General features: G+C 43.0%; 1 protein-coding gene across 1 annotated transcript in view; it reads left to right on the top strand.

Annotated features, from left to right (window-relative positions):
• Nucleotides 1–26,776, top strand: part of RAPGEF1 (Rap guanine nucleotide exchange factor 1) — an 81,293-nt gene that overhangs the window by 13,397 nt on the left and 41,120 nt on the right. The window contains exons 2-4 of the mRNA XM_069032168.1: nt 18,455–18,594; nt 22,868–23,046; nt 25,738–25,894. Coding sequence (XP_068888269.1) covers nt 18,455–18,594; nt 22,868–23,046; nt 25,738–25,894 — 476 coding nt within the window. The remainder of the gene's footprint in view (nt 1–18,454; nt 18,595–22,867; nt 23,047–25,737; nt 25,895–26,776) is intronic.

Below are 26,776 nucleotides of genomic sequence, written 5' to 3'. Positions count from 1 at the left end.
GCTGTATGAAGAACTGCTTCCATATTTTCACTTGCTTGGAATTTTAGATTGGGGAAAAAAAAATCTGGTTCTTAAGGTCTGTAGGATAGTTAACAGAGAGGTATTTAGCTTCAGGCTAGTTAATATTTGTTAAGGCTTGTCTGGACACTCCCCAGACTCTTGCTCCAGGGTACAAATTTAATTGATTTATTCCATGTTGAGTTAATGCAGCAGTTTATGTTCCTGCAAGTAGGCATCTCTGCTGGCTGCATGGCTTTGAGTGTTTTCTGGCATTGTAGCACCCTGTTACCTAGCCTGGGTTTCTACCAGGACCTGTGTTAGGCAGGGCACACACTGGAAATGCAGTCAGCTCCCTGTCCTGAGCTTCCTAACGAGCAAGTTCGGACTTTTTTTGTTATATTCTCTCTGTTTTTAATCACAGAGCTGACTTCTGATGAGATTATATATAGATTTCCATAGCTTTTTGCCAAAAGATTTGGTTTGAATTAATGAACATTTTTGTGAATTTCTGCAGTCAACATTTTCTGGAAAAATAAATTATTATTTTGGTCCAGACCCCTCTTACAAATGCCAGGTGTGAGCAGCAGGCTCCAGTGGGCTCATCCAGGGTATGAGAGGCTGTAGCAGCACTGCTGACCTTTGGCTCACGGAAAAAACAATGAGCAAGGAGTGCAGTGCTCCAGATGTGAACCTGTCTGGAAGCTGAGTGTGCAGAGATAAGCTGCTGATGGGAAACACCCTCTCACCCACAGCTTCTGCATTATCCAAGTGAGCCCAGTGTCATAGCTCAGCTTCTGAGATTCCTCCAACCCAAGGTCAGTCACTTCCTTTGTTCTCCATTTGAGCTCTGGGTTTGAATTGCTTTTCATTTTGTATTGTCCCTTGTTGTCTTTGAAACCAGGATACGTCTTCTTCTCTGTTGGTTCTCCCTGCCCCTTGTTTCTCTTAGTTTGCAGATTTTTTGGATGCGAACACTGGCGTTGCTTGTAGTGCATCCTCTGTGTCACGAGGTTTTGACTCTGCAGCGTTGTCCTGGAGATGTACAGGGATGTGCCAGCGAGCAGGGGTACATGTGTCACAGCAAAAGAACATCCTTGCACGTCTTGCCCAAGCAGCAGAGCTCCTCTTGCTGCTGAATGTGATTCTGGGGTCATGGCTCATGGGAGTGGTAACAATGGGAAGTGTGGAACGTTCTGGCTTATTCTGAGATCAAGATTTTATTTCCCTTGCAATAATTTAATGAATCAAAAAGGAAGATGTGTAATGCTTAGTGTTCATCTAGAGCTTTACATTTTTAGAGCATTGTGCAAACATTTCTTCTGTACTTCTGACTTCATGATGGGTGGTGGTGGAAAGTGCTGTCTGTAGTGAGGTAAGGACAGTGAGTACAACTTCTGCCCTTCTTTCATTCACTGCTGTGGTTTTACTTGGTACTTTACTTGGTCAGATGATCTCTACTTCTCCATGAGCTTCTGTGGGCTTTTCAGTCATCACTGGAGCTGCATAGCCTGCGAGTGGGTTGTTAGTTCATGCCTTTAGGGATGTCATGAGGTAGTGAGAGTGGCAGACGTAGTGCTGTGTAGTGGTGACATCTCTCCTCGTGGGAAGATCCAGGTGATGCGTGCACAGATCATGCCACCTAGAGGAATGGAGCTGGCAAGGCTGCAGCCATGCTTTGCTGCCAAAATTTCAGTGGTCATGCCAGTGGCTGTGTCAAGATCTTCTCCAAGCTGTGCCCTTTGTGGCTTTGCCTCACAGTCCGTCCTGAAGTCAAGTGTGAGAAGGTCCCTTCACAGGCAGGTCTCCATCAACTCAACAAACATTTCTCAGCTTTTTACATGAGACTGCTTTTCCTGATTTAGCCTCCTAAATGTTGATCCTCATCTTTCCCAATGGCTCAAGGACCTGAAATTAAGTTGTGGATCTCACCTCATATTCTCCAGGAATTAGGGTGAGTAATCTAGTACAAGGTGTGATTTGATGGGATAACATTCTCCAAGCTCAGTGCTTTTTTTGGCTTGTATGTTGCAATTTCTTTTGTGGGAGACTGTTAAATTTCCCAGAAGATTATCCTAATTTCCAGAGTCTCAAAGTCTGAATTGTAATTAAGCACTTAATTTGATGAGGGCTTTTAGATGTCTTGCTATTCTACTGGCAGCTTGGGGAAATACTTCCATTTTCCTCCCAGCTTCCCTTGCATAGGTTCAAGCTCAGAAAGCTGGGATATATTTAGAACTGGCAGAACTGCCAGCCAGGCTTCAGAAAATTGCTCCAAATCTCTGCTTTCTGGGTAGGTTAAAGCCAAATTCAAAAGAAGCCTGGCTTTTCTGAAGAAGTTGGGGCAATGACAATTTATCAGTAACAAATGGGCAGTGGGGAATTTTAATAATACATTTTATTGCTTGCAATTGCATTGAGTTCCCTATTGCCACAAATGACAGTAATCAGGACATCCAACAGGGAAGCAATTACTTTATTTCTTGATCATCCAGACAGTCAGCGAGTTGTGTTACGAGATAAGCACATGGTATGACCAGAGGGTGTCACCTCTTCGGGAATGAAATTTCTTTTTGACCCACTTTAGTCTAATATGTGGTACAATAAGGTCAAGACCAATGACTGGGGCTCATGGGATTTAATACATAGACAATAATAACTGAGTAGAGTCTTCTTCTTTTGTGCTATTTGAGGTTAGGGCTTCTAGATGAAGTTTGTATCTTCTGCTAAATTTTCTCTCTACTGCTAAGTAAAACATCCTTTCTCCCCCCTCTCTCTTGAGCTTCAACTTGTATGCTTAAAATCTCTGGAACCATGTTGAAGACTTTATTCTGCTGTGCCTTTGAACTGACCCCCATGTATTTTCATCAAGACATTAGGATGGCCTTCCCATTTCCTTCTATTCTGTTTAAATTTTCCTGTTACGGGAATACTAAGAAAAAAAAAAACCAAAAAAACCTGAATTACAGTTAGTCATATGTTAAAATATCCAGACTAAAGCCAGCAGGAAGAGCATCCTCTCTGTGTCAGTGGATGAGGTCGTGTCCCTGCCCATGGCAGGGGGTTGGAATGAGATGATCTTTAAGGTCCCTTCCAACCCAAAGCATTCCATGTTGGCTGTGGATGTCTCTCTTGCCTGTATTGACCACCGGTTCATTTAACAGCCCCGTTCTGTGTCTCTCTCTTAACACGTCCCCCTTTTAGCTGATAACTTTCTGGCCTCCAGGCTACTGACAGCTGTTGTCCACTTGCTGCTAATTAAGAAAGCAGCGAGAGCGATGGGAATGTGGATTGGAGAGATTGAACCCCCCTCTCCACAGCGTTTCAGCCTGATTAAAGAGAGTCTGACTGATGACTGAGCGGCCTCTTTTTTCCTGCTGCCTCTCTGCAATAGCCTGGTTGCTGTCAGAACTCCCGGGTCAGGTGCTCTCTGTGTCTCTGGATCTAAAAAATCCCGTAACAATGAGCAGCGTCAGAACAGATTTGCCATTCAAAGGATGGGCACATGTGAAATCTGAGCCACTATAAAGCCCCATCTTTAGCATGCAAAGCGTTGTGTTCGTCTGTGCTCTTACTCAGAAATTCAAATGTAGGTCGTGTTTTTTAAATAAAACGACACATACTGCGTTGGAAATTTAGAACTAGCTATAGGAATCAAGATCATTATGAATTAAGAGCACTTAAGTGGATGGACCAATGATTTTAAAGATTTTCTTTGTTTGTTTAAGGATTTTTCCTTGTTTGCTTTGTTTCCTTGTTTTGGTTTTCCTTGTTTTGCATCAAGTCCCAGTGGGTGACCCTTTGTGTGATACAGGAATGCTGTGATTTTTATGATCTAGCAAGAGAACGGGCTTGAACTCTGAAATTCCCTTTCTGGCCTCTGCCTCTGTGGAGGTAAAATGATTGACTGAGGTTAATATAATACAAGATTGTTGTGTTAATGCACTACCAGAAGGTGTGAATTTGAGTAAGAGTGGTGGTAATTTGGCAAAAGAAGCCTCCTCCTGCAACGCTGATGCTCTCTAGAGCTGTTTACCCCCAGGAATATTATGACTCTCTTTATTTCAGATTAGACCTCCAAAATTCAATCTCAATTCTTATCTGTGATAAGTGGGCTCTGTATGGCCCTGCATAGCCCCTAGCATGCTTTCAAATCCATGTCATTTGCTCTTTTTTCTGGAATTTAATTTCTCTTCTCCCTTGTGATTTTCCCCATGTTTTGCTGTTACCTTTTACCCTGGAGTTGAATGATTTTTGATGTTTTTTGGAGGTTCTCTTTAAAAGCACTATGTATATATAGGTATAAAATGTTTATTTAAATAAATAAAGAAATCACTGCCAGACATAGCTCCTTAGGTGTGTGAAAATCCTTTAATAAACCATGTCTACCACAGTGTAATTGAACAGTAGGAACATGTCTGGGGAGAGGAGGATGTGTGTTTGATTGTACTTACTGGTGTTCACCTTGTTATGCCCATGATCACTTTGTGAAAGGAGCCTTGGAGCATCTGATTTCAGCTTTCATAATAAAGAACTGTCTTGCATTTGTTTGAAGTTGAACAAGAGCTGCTTCACCAGTGTTCTCCTATATTCACTAAACACAGTATTAAAATAGTAGGAAATGCAAAGTGTGGTGTGCTCTTAACGAGCTGAACTAGGCAGACTCTTTGGGACCTGGGTGATCTAGGGTGTGAAAGTGCCATAATCTCCTTGGGCAGCTTTTTGTTTTCACATGAAGAGAGCAGATGCAGACACAGTGCAAATAGAAGAGAAATCCTATCAGTAGATTGGCCCTGATTCCCCAAGCTGTAGTCTGTAAATACAGTGATTGATGGGTATTAGAGATGAAAACAGTGTTTCTTTTCTTCCTCCAAGCAAAATATTATTTCCAAATAGATCATCTCATTATTGGACTCTGGTTTGGCTAGTAATTTTATAAAATAAACCTAGTAGCCCTAATGTTAGAAAATTAATGTGTTGATTTCTCTACTACTGAGAATTTACGGAGGCTCCAAATCCCCGTCTGTCTTGCTGTGGGAGGCAATTAAGAATATGAGGGAGCGGTTTCTTGGTTTGAAATATTGAAAATTACTGTGAGCATTCGTATTGTTACATCTGGAGAGCTTGTTAGGGATGGTGAGATTGGTTCTGCTGGGTCATTTGTTGTGAGGATTGGTCATTTCTTTCACAGTAACCTGCCTATTGCTTGGACAGCTTTGCTTTTTTCTTTACTTTTTTTACTTACTTTTACTTTTTATTGTTTACTGTGTGCTGCCTGTGACTGGCACTGTGTTTCAAACCCATTATAGGAATATTTTGTGGCTTCAGGATCACAGTTAGTCCATTTGTCCTTTAAAGCCATTCCTGGTGGCTTCAGGAGTTGAGCTGCCATCACCCAGGTGGGTCATCTGCCAACGGTGACGTGTTTTTGCGACTGTTCTGCGTGAGCTTTTCAGGTGTCTGACGGTGTCACCTGCTCTGAATCCCCACCTCATCAATTTATGCCATGAACTTCTGGCTTGTAAAATGAAAAAACCTTCACACGGGCGTTTTGGAGGCACAGAGATGGCAATTTTATCATTAAAGGGACAAAAGAAGCATTCTGCAAATTTCTGTGTGCAGAACAGCTGCCTGTTTGGTGCTAGGTCAGGCTTTGTTTAGACTATTGATCAAATGTAAGCCTAGAGCTTTGCTGCTAGGCCTGGAGCTGCCTTTCCTTGCCCTGGGTTCCTGAGTGACAAAGTATTTGAGTGGAGCTGGCACTTCTTTGCTGGGTTGTTTTGCAAATGCAGACCCAATTCTTAACAGGAGAGCAGAAAACAGGGATTTCTGCTTTACAGTGGAAAATGTTGGGATTATGTTGTCCTGGTTCCTTATAATAATACAGGAGTGTCCTTTAAATTAAAAAAATGACAGTTCATACAAGAAAAATCTCTTCCTTTGAGGTTTGTTATCTACTTCTGTTCAACAAAGCTAGACTTTATCTTTGAGAAACAACTTCCCATACATATGTGAGAACTATGTCTAAATATCATCCTTATGCCTTCTAATTAGCTAAATCCATTCTGCAAGTGGACAATATTCCAAAGTAAAACTATGTAGGGAGTTAATTCGGAATAGTATCTGTGAGTTTCCAACTTCCACCTTGATCTGAGCTACCTTCCCAGGATGGAGGAGCCCTCTCACTATAAAGTCTGAGCTACAGGGTTCTTGAGATTTTGAATGTTGCCTGTTTTATCATGATAAATTCTGATGTGTTATAGTTTGAAGCTATTTCCCTAAAAGTAGATTTGTACAATTGCCAGAAAACCAGCTCAGCTCTTCACCTGCTCTGTTTTCTGCCAACAAATAGCAAATTAACTTGACTGGACTTGAAGTATTTTCTATATATCTTTACACTCTCTTTTACGAGTGATTTGAGTCCCTGTTGAAAGTATCTTCTGTCAGGGGCATCTTTCGAAGTTCCCATATGGGTTCAGTTTCATAATTATGATTGTGACTGCTATACATAGTGTTGTTTTTTTTATCAAATAGCAGCAATCAAGCCTTGAGGGGTGTTTTGTACCTATGGCTGGTGTGTCATATTAGGATAGACATGGAAATGGTGCTGTTTAAAGTCATACAAAGCTGTAGGAGCCTTTTGCAGAGGGACTTACGAGTTTCAACACATTTTAATGAAGCAGCTTTTCCCAAACCAACTGCATTTTCCAAGATTTGTTTGAGCCATCTTCCAGTTCTGCACTCTTTGTGGTAGGTACATAAGTGGCTCTCAGGTTAATGAGGAATGAGGGCACATTGAGTGTATTCAGACTTCTGGCTGCAGAGTTGCCAAAAATGAAGCAGGAGAGCTCTCCTCCATCTGTCATTCCTCTACAGAAATCAGCAGTTTAGAAGTGGATGTAGCTGAGAGTTTATTTGCTGAGCTTCAGAGTTCATGGGTACATAGAAGAGAAAAAAGGCAAAATTTATGTGTTTGTTTGGGGAGGGAGGCAAAGTGAGTTTGCTGTGTAAATTTGTAAACAGGGTAGAAAAGAAAGGGAAGTTTCCTGAAAACATGTGCTAAAATGAATGAAGTCCAAGCTCAGATTGCAAATCGTGTGAAGTCATGCAGAGCGTCGTGGGAGAGTGGTCCTTGTGTGGAGCAGATGTTTGTGGAGGTCCTGCAGTCAATGGCTGCAGTGTTTGACTCCCCTCAGCCCCTTCCTCACAACACAAGGTTGTTTCTGCTGAGCAGAAAAAAAAAAGTGATGCTTTTTTACCACACTGACACAAAGCTCAGTACTAGATTCTTCTTATATTGCAAAGTGGTATTAATAAACATGTATAAATATGAAGTCAGTTCTGTGCTTGCAACATTATAGGTGGTTGTTTTTTAGTTGAAAGATGGTTTGTAGTGTTTCTTGTTGCTTTACTGCAGTGTAATTTTTTGAACTCACTGGCTGGATCCAGGTGAAGACTCAAAATCTGGTTAGGGTGAAGGTTTTGTGGGCGGGCTGTGCATTACCAGTTGATAATACTGAGCCCAGAAGGTCTGGGAGGTGTTTGTCCTTCTAGCAACAGCACCACGGGTATTTTTATAAACACCTCTCGATGTCTTTCTGAACCCAGCTGTGTGACATACTGAATGCACTGCAGAAAGCAGGGGGTTATTGCCTGTTTTTCACAGTGAAGGAGCATAAAGTTAATCACAGTGAAGCTTTGACAAGGCACCAGGCTCAGCCTGACCAAAGGGCCGTGCTGACCCTGCACCACATGGCTCGAGGCCTGGTGGAGCTGAAGTTTCCTGTTACAAACTGGCTGCTGTTTTCCAAACAGACCTCCTAAAGCTCCAAAGTATTGCTCAATGGACCACAAACTGAAATTAGTATTGATTCACCTTTCAGGGCTGATGGCAGGATCGCCACACAGTCGCACGTTGTGTTGCACAGACTTAAATAGCTTTGGCAGTTGTGGGTTTGCTGTTTTGTCAAAACCAAATTAAATAGAACTACTTTACAGAATTATTTCTTATTTATAGTATCCTAAGGTCTCTCTACCACAGAATCTGGGTACTGGCTTTTAAAACATGCTTTTTTTCTTGGAGTGGGTCATTTGTGTGTCTTCCTGGCCAGTAGGGCTGGCTTGTGGGTAAGATCTCACTTTTGAAACCCGATGCCATGCCTTGAATGGGATGGGATATGATGAGGAAATGGGCTGTTGGTAAAATTAACATCAGTCAAGTAGCTATTAATTCACCAAGATTTATTCTGTGATAAGAGAATAGTTTCAGCAAGATTGTAAAGAGATGCTGAGATAAGGTTCTGCTTTGGTTTTGGTGAAATCTAGCCTGAGCTGGGTTCCCTTTAGCTGTTGAGTTGTTGTATATGAGTGTTGAAGGTGTTTCTTCTTGAAATTCAGGCCATCTTCCTATGTGAGCAAACTGGAAGTTCATCGAAAAATTGAAACTGATTATTAGTAGGGCCCACTTTTGGGAATTTCCATTAAAGATGACAGTTACTGTTAAATACAGATAGGGTGATACAAAAAATAACGTTGCATGCCAGCAAAGAGTGATGTGCCAAAGAAATCAGGCTCAGGTCTGATCAGGGGATCCTTGTTAAGTGGGTTTTCAAACTTGTCACTGCATTAGGCTGACTAATATTCTGAAGTAGCTGGGGAATAGCTGCTTTTTCTTCAAAATTAAATTAACAAGTAAAATTCTAGTGACTGTTTCCCTGGTACTGAAACCTCAAGTCTTCAGTAGGCTCAGATGAATTAGAGATGGGATGGATTCCTTCACACTCCCTTCATGTTGTTGTTGATGTTTGTACAAATCTGCTGAGGTTTGCTGCTGTAGAAGTTCAGTCTTCTGTATCTTTCAAAGTCAGGATTGGCCAAAAAGAGTGGGGAGAACTGCAGGTGTTGGTGTCAGTGTGCCTTTACCTTGAAACGTGTTGTCCGTAGGAGTGATGTAACCAGATTTTAATTCAGGCATGAAGAGATGGGATAAAATAGGAAGTTGTCACAAATAATTGTTTACTGCTAAAGTAACGTTAGTGTTTATGTGCAGCAGAGTGAAAGACAGACATCCCACTTAGAATCCCTAAGGTCCCTCATGTTTCCTGCCGTGGTGGTGTAGGGATGTGCTAATCCTACAGCAGAGGAAGGGAAGAGGGAGCTCCCTCCTGGGCTGTTCAGTTCAATTAACATCTCAGTTTCCCCTTGCTGGAGGCACTGATGTTTCAAATTGTGCTTAGAGAAGACTAATATTTCCTCCTGCCTGTAGGCAGGCAATAAAGCTGGTGGTTTGGTTGCCGATTCTATCAGGTATAGAACAGAGTATGGAATTGAGGATATGGCCTGCAGCTTCTTAACCCTTTACGGAGCAGCACAACAATAATGTCAAAGCAGCTTCTGACCTGATTACATCAGAAATTTCACACCTGCGGTGCTGCTGTATCGCTTTGCACACACACTTGTCTGGGTGTGTGGAGATACAGAGCTGGTCCTTTGGGGCAACAGGAGAGCAGTACTTCAAAGTTGAGGGATTTGCATAGCCCTCCTGCGGTGCCTTGTTTTCTTGAGTAAGCAATATTAGGGAAGTTTACACTGGTGTTGCAGTGCCTCTAGGAGATAGTGCTGGCCTGGTTCCTGAAATTCATTTTTCTCTCTCGTGCAGAGATGTGAGCCCCCAGCATGGTGCACTGAAGTTGTGCAGACATGTTTAATCTTACTGAACTGAATATCTGCTTTTCAGCATCTGAGCCCCCAGGATACAGCACTAGTCAGAACAGTGAGAAATGAGGCTCCTGCACGGAGCAGTTAGCTCATCTGGGAACACGCATGGAAAAGAGCTTACATCACACTCTCACCTGGACTGCTGCCCTTGATCTATGGTACTTGCTAAAGAAGGAAGTAAACCCGAGCATGTTTAAGCAAATGCTTTCCATGTTTTCATCTTATTTCTTGTGCTCAGCTCGGCTGAGTGTGGGCGGTGGCTTTTGGGCAGGGTATGAGGTTCCTCCCAAGCCTACTAGAAAAGAGGGGTTATCTTTGCCATTCAGACCGAATGTGCAAAGAGTCTGTAATCAGAGGTCAAAAATAAAGATGACTATAATTAGTAATGTCCAAAGCAACTGGAAATTGTGTCAGGCAGATCTGAGCCAGCTTCTCAGTTTTTTTTTTTTTTCCATTGCCTAATGAATGAGAGCAGTGGTTACTCTCCAAGGATGAAAGAGGGCTGAGTTTTTCCCATTCAGAGCCGGTGCTGTGGGGCAGACAAGAAGCCAAGGCTCCATTTACAACCTTGTTTGTCAGCTGTTGAACCTATGGCCAGGTTGTGAGCAATTAGGCTTTTCCCTAAAGCATCTGAAATAATGCCTTTCTGCTTGGTGTCCTGCCGAGTGCCTGTGACGCCATCCTGTCACCTTGGAGATGGATAAACAGCTTCAGCAACATTGGGTTATAATCTTTCAGGTCTGAGTTTCAAAGCTGATGGCCGTACAACTGAAACCCAAGCCCAGCAAAGATCTTTCAGTGTAGAAAGAGCCTAAATGTGCTTGAGAAAATGAGAGGAGGGGGGAAGGAGTTGAAGCAGAGCTCGGTGATGAGGCTTTTTGCTTGGCCATGGCAGTGGTGTCAATGAAACAGATGAGCTTTGGCTCACAGGCTCCCCGCAGCCCGGAGTGACTCAGGTGGTGCGCACGCACACTTGTGCCTGCAGGGCTTTATTTTTAGATGTCTGAATCACTGTCATGACCATATCCTCCAAAAGCTGCTAGACAAGTGGGGATGCCCACGGACCCCATATTAAGTCATGTTTGGTGAACAGAGAAATTCAGCAGATTCCCTTGCAAGTGTTGCAATTTCTGTGTTCGGGGCTGTTTGCTGAAGTAATGCAGATGTTATGCCATGTAGCTGGACTATTTTTTTCCGTTTAAAATTAAATGTTTATTTAACATCCTTGGCTTTCATGGGTAGAACAGGGTGAGCAAGGACCACATTGTTCACGTTGGTGTTGGAGGCTACTTGAGTCTCTTGTTGTTCTAGTGCTGTTGGCACTGGGGGAGTTACGAGTCATGTTACCAGTGTTGTAATCCCATCAGTTCTCTGGGGCTTGCAGGGCTGTGCAAAATCAGTACTTAGATGGGAAATTACCAGAGACTCACCAGATGCTGCACAAGGGTTTGCTGGTGATTGCTGGTGTTTCTGCTGGGGGGTTGATATGGCACCAGGTCTGCTGGAGCAGCTTTCGATAAACCACAGCAAAAGTCCTGTCTGCTGCTTATCAATAAATTACAGTATCTTGTTCAAAAAGAAATCTCAAAGCCAGCTTTTGTGTGCTGGAGGAAACTGAACTTGGGTAGCAGTTTTACTTCCTTAAATACCTCCTTGTTTGGTTAATTTTAGCTTTTTCCCTTTTCTTTTTCCCCTGTAAACTGGTTGAGTGATACTGCTGCAGTTTTCAGCAGGCAAAGGATTCCTGGTTTATGTATCTGCATACAAGGAGATTTCTCTGTTCTGAAATACCAGGCAAAAAGAGGAGTTGAAGGGAATCTGGTCATCTACTCTGAACTTGCTACTTGATCGTGTGCATCTTCTCTTCCTTGCAACCTGATGATTTGCATCCAGATCTGATACTGGAAGGAAGAAGAGCTGTAATGTTAATGCACCATAAAATTAATGTTGTTGACTAACCCAGTCCTTTTCACTGCAGTTGGGAGACGTGGCTGAATTGATAAGTTGCCCTCTCTGCCTTCCAATTCCCGTGCAGACACTGTGAGCTCTTCCCACATGAGGTTGCTGCAGCTGGAGATGCCTCATTCATGGTTGCTTAGAAAGAAAAAAAAAAATCAAAATAAAAATGTGCTCTCTGACAAATAAAAATGTTTTGCTTCCTCTGGAGGCCCCAGAGGGCGGCATAAAAATAATGAAGCCTGTGAGTCAGTGAGCATTGCCTGGCCAGCTGAGAGGGAACTGAGCCTCCCTTTTCCAGAGAAGTTTGTGTGCTGTCATTGCACATCATTAATGCTCACTGGTTTATGCTCATTCACTGTAATGTTGCCAGAAAAGAAAAAGGGCAGTCGGTCTAAAAGCTGGCTGCTTCCAAGGTGACGTGATGTTAGAGGAAAAGTTTCTTTAGCACTCAAGAACGATTGTTTGATTCTCAGCTGCCCTTCCTCCATCGTTTTCCTCTAAAACCTGGCGGCTCTCCTAGCAATTGGATTCCCTGGAGAGGGACTTGGAGCAGCTTACAAACAACTCCACCTAAGGTACAAAAGTTTGGGTGGGCAACCTTCCTGATTGACACCGGACCCTCCCTTTTTTTTTCCTTTCTAGGTCCCCTACCAGGGTTTTTTTTGTTGTTTCTGCATAAATTCTCTTTGCTTCAGTCTCTGGGGATAATGGCAAAGTTGGGAAAAGTAAACTCACAAAGCTGGGAGTAGTAGGTCTGAGGCTTTTGAGCACCCGTGATGCAGCAGTGGAGATATTTTAATAAGGGATATTTTAATTCTGTTCTGTCACATTCTGTCTTTTCTGTACTCAAGATCCCAGTTCAACCTTTTGGGAACATGCATATCAGCATTTTTAGGCTTCTCAACATCCTCAGGACTTCTGGAGAAAGAGGTTGTGAAAAGTAACTGAAGGCTGTTTGCATCATAATGGGAGAGACAGCGACACATTGCAGGTGTGAAAGGTGGAGAACCTATCGGGGGTTCTCCTCATCTGTTTCTTCAACCTTCCTTAAAACCTCATGCTTTCTCTCCACCTTCATAGCTACACATTGGCAGGGTTGAACATTTTGTCACAAGACAGACAGGATTATTAAAATTATTTTTACAAGTGTCCCTGCAGTAGTTTTTTGTTGCCCACAGCTCACTGGTGAGCATCACACTGTGCTTCCTGTGCCAGCTCCTCTGCAGAGGAACTCGGCTGTTTCCTGCAAAGCTCAAAGGCTTAGATTTTCTGTCAATCCCTGATTTTAATATTTACATTACAAGAGAGCCCAAAAGCTTTAGCCAGGGCACAATCCCCCAGATCTGTGTGCTTACAGGTATGTAACAGATATTGCCCTTGCCCTAAGGGTGGAAGGAAGATGTTGGGAATTCTGGTAATATCCATATAAAATCTGGACAGACCCGTGCTTTGCAGTATGTTTCATGATTTTTGTGGTAAGCTCTCATGTGCCTGTCTGCCCATCCTGAATCACCTGTTTTCCTGTGTTTCTGAGAGCAGAATTACATCTGGAGTAGCCCCAGCCCCAGAGGCTCTGGCTGGGCGCTGCATCGCAGCACAGACATCCTCAGCAGAAAGGTCATTTTTAACTCCAGCTTGCTATTTTTGCCTTTTGCTTCAGAACCCTTAAAGTCCCTGTCAGCTAGGGTTTAGCTGAAGCCTTGCAACTTGCCTTTTGTCTTCTCAAATGATGGAGCTGAGCCCAAGGGAACAAATGCCATTTTAATGGGCATCGTTGTGTAACTCATTACATAAGTCACTGCTGCCTTCAAAGGACTCGTGGCAAAAGTGGCAGGAGCAGTTGATTAAAAATGTGCACAATAGCTTCATTATGACACGGGGGGAGATGTCTGCTGTTATTTTTAATCTGATAGCTTTTAGATATGTGCATCCAGCAGAGACCCAAATGGCCTTTGAAAAAGGAACCATTTGTGGAATAAGATTTTTAGGCTCCACTTCGTTCATTCTAACAAGCCACAAGAGTCAGGACAAGCTGGAAAATGAACTATAACCCTTTTTTAAGGCTGTGTCTCCTCTAAAGCTGCAGGGTTTTGGTGTCTGAACACACAGAGAGTGAGAGAAGATGGAGGGTTTAGTTTTTCAGGTGAAGGAAAGAAAAGGTACTGTATTCTAAAGTTTGTGGGGTTTTAATTAAAAATAAGACTATTTTCAATTAGTTTTATATGATCCAAGCATTAGACAAGTTGAGCAGTTAAATTGCCCGTCCCAGCTGCTGGGGAGCCTCCCTGCCATGGAGCAGTAGTGACACAAACAAGACCAGGAGGTGCAGAAACAGGCAGGGGATTATTTCCCATTTCTGAAGCCTCCGATGTGCTGGTTACATGAGGCTGGCGAGTGGGACCCAACAGATGGAAACTCTGCTGTGACTGAGCTCTGTAAAAGGCTGAACTTTCGCTTTGACTTTAAAGCAAATAATTTTCTGCTTGCTTAAGTTGGTGGAATTCACCAGCTTGTGTGTTTTGACTTATTTTCTGGCCTTCATTTGAACCCAAGTGGGGAGTGGCCATTTGACTATGACAGAGGTGGACGTTGGGCTTTGACTTGCCAGCTTTCTCCTAAGCAGCCTTAGTTTCTTCGCCCACAAGCACGTTCAGCTGATTTATCTGCCTTCCCTTTTAATCCACTATTGTTTTAAACCTGCAGTTCTTCCCTCACCAGATTTAGCTTTCTGTTGGCAAACTGGCAGCAGCACCCGTTGCTGGAGCTTGGGGAGCTGATGGGGAATCAGGTGGCTCCTGGTTGGCCGTGGTCTCCTTAGCCTTCATCTGCCTGGTCCGGGGCCTTGAGGGATACTGAAAAACCCCTCTGGCCGCACCTGACAGCAGGGCTGGTTGGAGCAGGCATGTCAGGCGAGCTCTCTGGTGTTGTGTGTGTGGTCAGACCCCAGACACGTGCCGGGGGAGAAGAGCCTGGGAGCTGAGCAGGGCCGTGACTCAACAGCTGGAGCACGTTCAAGCACGGCAGAGTGGGAGTCTCACTAACGGGGGATGGAATCAGCTATGAAATGAGTGACATAGTAAAGCTTCCAGTCAGAAATAAGAAACTCAGATCCATAGTAAAGTCATTTTGAAGGGCTTTTCTTCGAGTTGTGTGCAGCAGCAGAACATCTAGACAGATGAAATATGAGGGGATGGAAAGTCAGTGGTTCCTTCGAGACAGAAACACTTTGATACAACATTTTTTCCCCCCATTCCAGTTGAAATCACTCAATTGAGTTTATTACTCTGACTTTTCCCATTCATCTCACAAATATTTGGACACTGCATAAAAGGAAGTGCAGGGTACCCTCCTCCTGCACACCAGAGAGGAGAAAGCCAGTGCTGAGACTCCAGCTAAACACTGCTGGCTATTCATCAACAAGAGGCGAGGGTAATATGATAGAATAATTTCCAGTGGGCAAACTCCCAAGCTCAGAACAACCTCAATGCTGCATTAAGGGGTTTGGTTACTGTAGATAGGCAGGAAGGAGCAGAGGGACAGGAGAAGTGGTTTGAGCACTGCCATGGCTTTGTTTTCTGCCTCTGTATATGTTACCAAATTATTTAATCTGTAAAGGCATGCTGTGCTGTTTGAACTTTTTAACTGGACAGACACACAGGACATGGAAGATATTTAAATTAGGATATAGTATAAAAAAAGTTACTTTTTCAAGGCAGACAGTGCTGTGGTAACCACTCTAAGAAGTCTTGCTCAGCTGTGCTCTTTGGAGGAGGGTTTCAGGCTTCATCTGTAAAGGCTTAGGTCCCTTACACCTGTGAGCTGGAATCCCTTCCTACTCAAGTGTCACTTCTCTTTTATACCACTTCATCCAGATTCATTACAAAGCAAATTCTGTTTATAATGCTTGAATGATGTATCAGCTTGCAAACTGTAAAGCCCAGTGTGCCAAATAATTCTGTTGGCATTCACTGAACATAATCATAGGAGCTCCACAGCTTGATCCATGAGTAGGGGGAGAGGGCTGAGGGCCTGCAGAGTGATGGAGATGCTGTACCAGAGTCACTGACTCACCCTCTGCTCTGTTTAGACAAGTTGCTTCACCTCTATGCCTGCTTCCCATCTGCAGAGTAAGGTTAAGGCCTGACTGGTTAAGGATGAGAACGATGTGTTTGTAATGTGTTTGGAACAAGAAAAGCGCTATTTTAAGTGCTAAGTGTAATTGAGTGTGAGAGAATATTGGTTTGTGACTCATTTGTTTAACTGCAAATGCATCAGAAACTTGTGAGCAGATGAGAGCTGGAAAGTGCTTGGTGTAGACGGAAAGCCATGGCAGTAAAAAGCTGCATTAATTTGTGATCTTCAAAGCAGGACTTAGCAGGGCTGTTCAAACAATAACGTTTATTATTTTTGCAAATGTCAGCTGGTTTACTTCACCAGTACTATTTTAAGCGTAAGTTCCTATTCTGCTCCAGCCACTTGCTTCTGTCCTTGCTCTGTGTGTCTATCTTCCCTCAGAGTGTGGCACACAAATGATTTGGTGTGACCAAAGGGTAAGAAGAACAAAGGGGCAGTGGTTGGCTGGTGGCGGTGGTGGTGAAGAGGATCTGCTGTCAGCAGAAAAGGAACTTTCTCTGATGACACCTCCTTTTGGAGGTTCCTGACCATGCACACACGTTGGTTCAGCCGTTTGTGTGCTTGCCCCATGAAAATGGGTAGAGATGTCTGGTGGCAAGGAGAAAAGGAAATGGTAATCTTTTGAAATCTTTCTCACTTCCAAATATCTTGTCCCTGCAATGGAAAATTATCACCATAGGTAACCAAGGGTTTTGTAGGCATTGAGTATTTTCTTACTGAGACTGGCAGTTTGGATCTCACTGCAGCCCATGGAGGAGCCAGACACAATTTGTTGCTGTCACCATTACTTCCCTGTAGATTAATTACTGTAATTGTTTGCCAGTTCTGGAAAAATTAATTGAGAGCCATGACTTCTCATGGCAAGCGTGCATATGTGTGCAAATATGGAAATTCTCATATGGTGTATGGAATAAATACAAATGATTCTTTGGGGAGGAGTTCAAGAGTGTTATCACAGCAGCCAGGAACTCTCTTCAGTGGTGACCTTCAGCACCCTGTGGAGACAGAGAGGTTTTAAAGGTTTGGAGATCCTCTTGCGGATGTAAAGCACTGACGTAAATTGTTGCTAAGTTGGGGTGCCAGCTGCTGTAAGTGATTCTTCAGAGGCCAACTGATACGCCTGGATTTATCTGCAGTGGCCAAAGTTTTTAGTGCCTCCCTCCTCAGTGCACTAAACAGGACTTTATGATACAAAGAAAACCTGGGGAAACATTTATTTCTGTAAGTGGAGAACAGGTCTGCAGCCAGACTAGATTAGGATCGGTGCTCATGTAGCTTCCATTCGTAGGATGCCTGCAAAATCTTGGTCTAGGGGACATACCTCACCAGAGTATTGGTGCGTGTGCTCACAGCAGGGTCATAACACGCTACCAGGAAATCAAGTTTAAAGGAAGACGAGCAGGGTTCCTTTCCTTGAGCTGTAGTCGGGTGGTTTCTGAGTACGAGGAGCGGGGTTTGCACTGCTCTGTGGTATTTAGCTGCTGGGTGCTAATTTGGCTCAGCAGCCTTTGCAGTTTGCAGTCTGCATGCTAACGAGGTGCTGCAGTGCTGCATGCATGGGGCTGTCCTTTGGACTCATTACAGCCAGTGCAGTTAATGCTCACATAACCTGAAAGAGAAATAAAACATACAGCAAAACTGCTTACTTTTCTTGATAATGTAGTTACAGACAAGTTGGGTAACTTCTGCTGAGTTATTTGGGTCACTAGAGAGCAATTCAGACCTTCATTTATTAAAGTGCTCTTTGCTCAAAATACTTTCTGAATTGCTCTCTACAAGGGAGTTTTTATTTAGCTTCATGGTTAAACAGATAAAAATGTATTTCAGCAGTAAGTCTGCGTATGGCATGACTGCAAACCTTTGAGACTTCTGCTTTTAGGTATTCAAAAAACAATGAAAATACAGTTTTTAAAAGAGCTGAGCAGTTCTGCAGTTCAGCTCCTCGAAGGATGCCCTGGTGTCGAAGCGGTTCCTCTGTTCTCAGGTTTTTCTGGTACATTGGAGGTGAAATCCATTGCAGATGACAAGGGCTGGCATTTTTGTTCAGATTATCCATAGAGCCACATTCAAAATAGATGCTGCTGGGTGGGTAGAGATCAGCATCCTGGGAAGGGCATTACCTGGGGTTGTGTTCTCCAACCCTGAAGCAGCCGGGTCGTGGGTACCAGGCAGAGCCCTGCCTGCAGTGACCCACAGCCAAGGGCTCTGCTCTGCTAGAGGTCTGTGAACAAGTCACTTCATCCTCTTGACTCAGTTGCTCATCTGCCAAAGAGGCATGATGATTGCCTCCTTTGTAAAGTACTTTGGGACCTGCTGGAGATAAGTGCTCTGAAGAGAGGCATTTTTCCTCTTTTCTCCAAGGCACAGAGCAGTGCAGTCCTGCTGTCCCTGCCTCTCCTTTGCAGCGTTCCTGCTTCCGAGGGAAAGCAGGAAATGATGGTGATATTGTAGTTGAGGAAAGCAGGAAATGATGGTGGCACTGTGGTTTGAAACATAATACAGAGCGACAGTTTATTAATTTCCTTTATTGTGTTCCACTCAATAAATTTACGTGGTGCAAGTCTCTTCCCAGATAATGCTGTAACACAACACCCCTGGTTTCAGCATAATTGCCCTAATCCAGTAATGCTTTTCTGTGTCTTTCTAGATTCTGAGCGTTCTCATCTCTCCTCGTTCACAATGAAGTTGAAAGGCAAGTTTCATTCACCAAAAATAAAGAGAACACCCTCAAAGAAAGGAAAGCAAGCTGACCTGACAGTGAAAACACCAGAGAAGTCAGTGAACAAAGTAAGCAAAGGCCGTGTTTTGTTATCCTGATGGTTTCTTGCTTCCTGGTACTCAGTTTATCACACTCTGGTGTGTGACTTTGTCCCCTGCATAATTCTGCAGCTCAGGGATCCTCAGGGTTACTTTATGGTTACCTATAAACAGCACTGTGTAGTATTAAATCAATACATAAATCCCTTTGGAGAGCACGATGAGACCTCCTTCCACAAGCATTTAAATATCTCATTATGGAACGTGGTGTATGGCCTGACACATCCTCTCCACATGCACACCCTGTGGGTTATGCTTACAGCTTCCAAATAGCTGCCTGGTTTTGGGGTGTGATCCTTTTAAAAACCCCAGACTCAAGCGAGCACATCCTTGAAGCTGGTCCAAAGATGTGCTCAGTCTCTGATGACACCAGCGGGGAGAGTCACACAGATGTGTCCAGGCAGCTGCTGATCCAGCACAGTGTTCCTCAGACCAAACTTACTCCAGGTCCTCTAAGAAATGAGGTCACAAACTGATCTGTGTTATCTCCTCTCCTGTTGTGACCTGATTATGTAGCTGGAGACTATCTCTGTGACAACACTGTTGCAGTCAGTTCTCAAGTACAAATCGAAGCCAGAAGTTGAGAACAGTCGAGGTTGTTTATGATAATTAAACACCATTCTCAGCTGTTAAAAGTCTCATCCAATGTGCAGTGCCAGACACGCAGAATTCTTCAGATTATCTCTGCTGAGAGTTGTTGTAGTGTTACTGAGAGCAGCCAGCAAGATAAAGTTTTCTTAGGCTGTGTGACTTGCTTAACACCCAGAAAAGTCTCTGCAGCGCTTCCTCGCCCTATTCTGCACCATGAGGTGGAAGATGGTGAGGATTTTTTCCCCAGACTGTGGGTTTTTTCCCCCAGGAAGCTGTGGATATGCTTTCTAGGGAGCCAAACACCTTGCATTGCTGAGTGTTATTTAAAAAACAAAATAAAATAACCCCAGTGACTGTACTCCATTAAAGCTTTTAATTCTGATGATGGTTCAGGATGATGTCTTAGATAATTTAGAGGCCTTCCTTTAAACTGATATGTTACCACATTAAATACATTAGAAAATGAAGAGCCCTTTTCAAAATGTGGTCTATAGCAATTGTTAATAATAGATGAAGTTTTTGCTCTTCTATTTTTCCCCTAAAAACAGTGCAAGAGGATATACTAATAAGCCATGCTGGACATTAAAACCATTTTTTATGTACAGATTGGGATTTTTAAAATTGGGAAACAAAACACTTGCCATAATTTTTATTATTGTACATGATTATTTAAGCTGCATTCATTTTTATGCTGTGAAATATTGTTGATTTCTGGCTCATTCCTTACCTATTTTAATAGCTACTGTCCAACTAATCAATTCACTGGATGTAGTCAGCTCATTAGCTTTGTGTGAAGGGAGTGGGGAAGAGGATGTGCCTGGATTGTCGCCAGGTTTTCTTACTGGAATATAGACATCAGTTGACAAACGGCAGATCTTCTGTCAGAAGGCTCACTTGATAAACCAAATATCGTCCTTTTCTCCCTCTTAAGTACTTAAGATGCTATTTTTGTGCTCTTGAAGTAGATAATCAGTGTAGAGCAGAAATAGCAATACTAAAAATTAATGTAAAATCATGATGTGTAAGCTGAAGGATATGCTCAGCTCGTGCAAACATCATCTTCTCCTCTTCCCCTTTATACCTGGGTAGGAGCAGCATTGGGGGAGTTGTTTTCAGAACCTCCTTTTGTCCCCTGAACTCTGTCTGTGATTCTTATCCTAGGGCATATTGTAGGAACAGGAGTGTCCTTCAGTACTATATACAGACTTATGATAGGTTTTACACTGCCAAAATGTAAGGAAAAAAAGGATGATTCCAGCTTCTGTAATTGGGTGTATTCTGTACAGCTCACTGTGACCCTTTCTGGGTCAGCTGTGTCTCATACATTATGCATTTGCAATTTGATTATTAAGGGCAACTTTCAGAAATCATCCAAAAATATCTATATGTGTCAGGCAGGGTGTGGAGAGGAGATGCTGTTTTGCCTGAATTTTAACTTTTTCTTGTTTAATGCCCAAAAGAGAGATGGGTGGCTGCCCCATCCCTGGAAGTGTTCCAGGCCTGGCTGGACAGGGCTTGGGGCATCCTGGTCTAGGGGAGGGTGTGGCAGGGGGTGGAAGGAGATGAGATTTAAGGTCCCTTCCACACCAAACCATTCCATGGTTCTGTGCACCCCTGCACACACCTATGTATGATACCTTTGGACCTTGGAAGAGGATTCATTAGAAAGTGCTCCTGTGGAATGTCACCCAAAGAACTAGCAGGGAAAAAAAACCCAAAAGAGAAAAAAGGGCTGTGTCCCAGCCAGTGTCCAATGGCTGGATTCGCATCCCTTGGTGTGCTCAGCGGAAGGATTTGTGTTTCCAGCTGTCATTCTCAGCCCTGAACTCTCAGGCAGGCCCATCCCTTTTGTGCACCAGGAGAGTGTTTAAGCTATTAAGTCACAAGCCTTTCTGCAGGAAACAGTTGTTGAATGAAACCCATAAACAGCCATCGGAGCAGGAACTGCAGTCTGTGTTTTTTCACTTCTGTTTGAGAGCTTTGACTGCTGGACCATGGTCATACTTACCCAGGGATTTTACAGACTCTCTGATCCCTAAAATGTGTGATCATTTCATATGAAGTGCAAAACCTTCTCGGGAGAGGCCAAGGCTCTTCATAGATTGATGGCTGGACTCAATGATCTTAGAGGTTGTTTCCAACCTAAATGTTTTTATGATTCTATATCCTGGAATGAACTGTGCAGTGGTGAGGGCACATCCCTGCAAAATGGGAAATGTCTTTTTTTTTATCCCAGTGAGTTGCCAGGATGCTTCTCAGCAAGGGAGTTCAGGGCACTGTGGGCTGCAGATCAGAACTTGAGGTTCCTGGCAAGAAGCATTGTCCAAAGGGGAAGCAGCAGCCAAGTTTGGGCACTTCCCAGATGAGATGGAAAATGACAGGGTGGTTTGCAGTTCTTGGATTGGGACTTAGACTTCTGAAGTTGGAGCTAGATGGAAGTTAGGACTCTAATCCTTTTATGCAACTGGCCCCAAATTACTAACCAGTGCTGCCTATAAATTGTTCTTCCTAAAACCTTTTGGGCTGCTGGCCTGGTTTTGCAGAAAAGCAGTGGTTTAACAGCTGACAAGAGTATGGGGAGCACACAATGCCCATAGGTCATTAATTCTTGAAGCTGAATTTACTGAGGAGATAATGGATGAAATCTGACTCTGCTAAGCTCTCTGCTCCTTTTCTAGCAGTGTTCAGTAGTTAATTTAAATCTCACTTAGGAACTACTTGTGGCACTAAAAGTCCTCCAGGCATGCTGTTGTAAACTTTCAAAAAATACCCCAGTCCAAAGTGCCATTGAGGTATCATGTATCACTTCTGAATTTCCTCTTCTGGTGTTGGTGGTGGCACAGAAATTGGTGACCACAGCACAACTTTATTCCAATGAATTGTTCCCTTCTGCAGCATTCATTCACCAATGCCAAAACTTAGCTTTTACAGTTTGTCCTCATGGAAATTGTGTGAGTTCTCTTGTTCCAGCAGCATCACAAAATGATTTAGGTTGAAGGCTCATCAGAGTGGAGTTTATGTGGATGTTTTCATGTATTTTACAATGACATATAATAATTGGACAAGGAGTGTTGCCTTTAAACTGACAGAGGGCAGGTTTAGATTAGATATTGGGATGAAATTCTTCCCTGTGAGGGTGGTGAGGCCCTGGCACAGGTTGGCCAGAGAAGCTGTGGCTGCCCCATCCCTGGAAGTTGGACAAGGCCAGGTTGGATGGGGCTCGGACAACCAGGGATAGTGGAAGGTGTCCCTGCTCATGGCAGGGGGTGGAGATGGGCTTTAAGGTCCCTTCCAACCCAAACCATTCTGTGAAATGTTTTTTCTTTCACCCTCCTAGTTTAGGGTGTGGGTTTCAAAGCAGTGCCCTTGATGTCATCAGTGGTGTTAATCTTAGCCTAAAACTGATCAAGATCAGCCTTCAGTTTGGAATGCAGGTAATTCTGAAAGTTAAAGTGTGGGTGTAATCTTGCACTGACTATTCCTTTGAAAGAGTAGTAATTCAATTTAAAAGTGTTTGTGGTAGAAGGGGTTTTTTCCACTCCTCCTGGAATATACCTTAGTGTCACCATACTTTGAGTGTGTTAAAGGAACCCTGCCTTTAAAAATACTGAAGTTTTAACACCTCTCCCCTTTTTTTTCCTCTCCTGTTTAGAATGTATCATGGCTAGAGGAAAAGGAGAAGGAGGTTGTCAGTGCATTGCGCTACTTTAAGACTATTGTGGACAAAATGGCAATTGATAACAAAGTGTTAGAGATGCTGCCAGGCTCAGCAAGTAAAGTGCTGGAAGCCATCCTGCCCTTGGTGCAAACTGACCCACGCATCCAGCAAAGGTGAGTTTCCTTCTTGGATTTTGGGACCACGAGAGACCAACAGGCTCCTTCTTTATCTGAAGAACCGCATCGTGCAGGAGATGCTGATGAAGTGACTGCTGTTTTTACTAATTACTTGGTGGTTTTCAAACATCATTTAAAAGCAGATTCCCTGCTGTCAAGAAGCTCATGCCATGGAAAGATAAAGCAAATCAGGCTTCTTTCAGAGTGGAGGAAGGGATGGTTCTTAGCATAAACTTGGAAATTCATCATTTTGTAGAGGGAGATTCTCTTCAGATGCTATTCCTGTTTCTGCAGTCCATGGTGGTATCCTAAAAGCTAACAAATCTAATAGCTTCACCTGGAAAAGGAGTTTATCTTCAGAGTAATCCTTTTTTGTGTTCAGTTTATCCACCCTGATATTACAGAAGTCTGAGCCTGCACTCTTAACTGCTTTTTTGGATTTTACTGGATCAGATACAGAAGTAAATAGATGTACTTCAGCAGATTAACCAGTCCAAGTTCATTCCTGCTGCACTCAACAGATTATTGTTTTATGTTTTAACAGATAATGTGCATTATGTTTTTACCAGTTAAGCAATGGGTTTGAAGCCAGGAAAGCAGGAGAAATTTGCCAAAGCCAAGCTCAGCATGGATTATAAGAATTTGTGGTGTTGCCAAGCCATAGAGATCTTGTTGGTGTTCATCCCATGGATGCTGGAGCAATTGATTTACAGAAAACAAATAAACATTGTTGAATAATACTGAAAGAGCAAAGTTAACACAGAGAAGAGCACAGAACAAAGCAGAGAAATGCAGGTGTTTGGTTCCTGAAATCCTGCCAGTTTTTGTGCTGTTCCTATTTGTTTTCCCATTAAATATCTCCAAATTTTTTCCTTTTAAGATGCTTATTTCAGTGCTGGCACAGGGAAGGTTTATAATGTAGTTGAGGCAGCAGTGGGGTGCCAAATACTTTGCAAACAGAGATGCTCAGTCGTGTTTGGCCCCAGTGCTCAGGCCAGAGCTGCTTCTAGCAGAAGGAAGGAGGAAATGGGTGAGTATCACACATGTGGCTGGGACAGGTAAGATCCAGTTCAGGTTGGATCTGTCGAACCATAAGAGCAAATCTGTGAGAATGGGCATGTCCTCTACACAGTGATCAGTCTCTCTTTCTGGAAACAGGGTGCATTAAAGCACAGATCCCTTGTGCATGCCCTGCCTTGCTTAGCCTCCCAAAAAACCCAAAAGGTGATCCAGCTTTCTCAACAAAGCTGTGTCCTTCTCTCCTTACCTGTGTACTATAGTGGCAGGACACAAAGGGGTGATTCTGATGACAGAGTCCCCTCAAGAAAAGTGAGCAAGAAAAGTGATGAAGAAAGCCTTAAAATTATTGTTGGGACTTCTTTTTACTTTAGGGGAAACATTTGCATCAAGGAAAAAAGTAATTAAATCTCGCACAAAATGGGCTTTCGATTACTGCCTCTTTAGAAGGAAGCAGACTGAAGATTAATGGCAAAGAAATCAAAGTCTTAGAAAGAGATGCAGGAGGGCCCTGTTTAGGAAATATCTCCTACCAAGCTAATTTCATTTGAAATGAGAACAAATGGCAAGCAACAAGCTTTTAAAAAACCCCCAAACAATAACCAAACAATCAAGTCCTTGCCATTGTTTGTATCCCCTGGTTGTAACTTGACAGTAGTTCTTTCCCCAGTCCTGCAAACCTCATTCACCTAAATAAACTCATTGGAGCTCGAGGGCTTGATTCTTTTCTCACAGATAATGAAGTTACTGGAGTTAAGCCAATGTAAAATGGATACTGGAGAGAAATGGGAAGATTTGGAACAACTTGTATCAGTAATGATTGCAAGATTACACCTTCTCTTATCTGTTTATGGTTTTGATGCAGTTTGAAATTGATTTAACGTGACAAAGAATTGCTGAAGCGTTGCCATCAGCAGTACTGTTAACACACCTTGTTTAGTAATGAAGTCAGTGTTTTCAGAATGGCCAGGAAGATGCCTGGGAGCACTGTTGTTACAGTTAACTTTTATTTAGAGTTGTCATCTTTCCAAAACACGCCTTTTTTTGCCCTTCAGAACAATAGCTTTCAATTCTGTTTCTCATTAAAAACAAAACAAAGCAACACCCTTCCTCTTTCGAACCTGAAATTCATTCAGCTCAATTTCTCTAAAGAAGTAACTTTAATTGTGTGTTTTCAGGCATTATAAACAGTGAGGCAGTGATTTGTAAAGGAATGAATAGAGTCAGCTCTCAATGATCCAAGGTGGTTTTGGGGAGAGCTAGTAAGGAAGAAGGATAATACTGAAATAACATAGCTTAAACTTAAATGTAGGGCTTAAAAACTTATCTTTAAAGTTAAAGCATAGGATGGAGCTGTAAATTAAGATGGAAAGAATATTATTTTTAGCATTGCTGTGCTAACCTGCATCCCAGATAATTCCTTCTGATACTTGGGAATGAGCTGTTGATGGTTTGTACCTTCAAACTGTCATAGTTTGGTGCTAGAGAACAGGAGAGCAGCTGCAGTGGAGGAGAAGCCTGAGCTTTGTCACTTGCTCAACACAAATTCTGAGTGTCAGAGAGCAAAGGAGTGAAATGCACAGTGTGAACCTCACTCCTGTAACATTTGATAACATCTCCAAAATTTCTTTTTGCTGTTTTTTCTCAACTGTTCCCTCTCCTGCTGTGCAGTTCTGCCATCTCATCCTGCTACAGCCGAGTGTACCAGAGCCTGGCCAACCTCATCCGCTGGTCTGATCAGGTGATGCTGGAGGGGGTGAATTCAGAGGACAAGGAGATGGTGACAACAGTGAAGGATGTCATAAAAGCTGTTCTGGATGGAGTCAAGGTACATGAGACAAATACTGTAAATTTTATTTATTTACATGTATTATGTGAACACCCTATTTCTGCCTTCAGTAAACCACCCCTTAAATCAACTGTTCCATAAGTTAAATGTTCCTTCTTGGAGTGCTGGTTAAAGACCAGCACAGTTTGGCTCTGAATGTGAATTTCTAGCATGCTCACCCTGGCATTTGGATGAATTGGAAGAATCAATGAATCTTTATTCAGCATTGCATTAAATTTTCAGCGAGTCATTCCCAGTCTCCCATGCAGATTACAAGACCCGGGTTGCACATTTTCTGTCTTGGTAAAATAAAATGAAAATGCTCCCTGTCAATGCCCACAGAGAATTAAAGACTCCAGCTCCATCTTTTAAGAGAAATTTCAGGGGATTTGTCAGTGATACATCACCACTCTAAGCAGCTGGATTAGGGTGTGGAACAGGTGATGAGCTAAACTCAGTTTCTTGGAGATTAGTTTTACATTGCTAATGGAAATGCTAATGGTTTAACAGAAACCTTTGTATCCATTGTCAGACCTGCTTGTAGCATTCCCTCCCTGTTCCCCCCTAGGAAAGCTGTTGGCTTTCCTTCTACCTCCTGGTAAGGTTCTTGTACCCATTATTTCTGTGTCCCAGGCTTGTCTCTGGGCTGGTCACTCACCTGTCTTAGCATTGCAGGTACAAGTATCTTTGACCTGGGCTTAGGGCACCAGTGGACGGACTGTCACATCTCCTGGGCATCTTATTTTGGAAACTGTAGAGGAAGTTAAAGCTCTTTCAAGAGCAGGGCTGGATCTAATGGAGAATGCTTAAATCAACTACACAAGGAAAGTTGGGATAGAGACTGTATTTTAAGAATTGCAGCAGGTGTTTCACCTGGAATTA

Source organism: Aphelocoma coerulescens, chromosome 17 (genome assembly GCF_041296385.1).
Source record: "Aphelocoma coerulescens isolate FSJ_1873_10779 chromosome 17, UR_Acoe_1.0, whole genome shotgun sequence".
NCBI lineage: Eukaryota > Metazoa > Chordata > Aves > Passeriformes > Corvidae > Aphelocoma > Aphelocoma coerulescens.
Note: the sequence above shows the minus strand (reverse complement) of the source record. Positions and strands in the feature narration are given on the sequence as shown.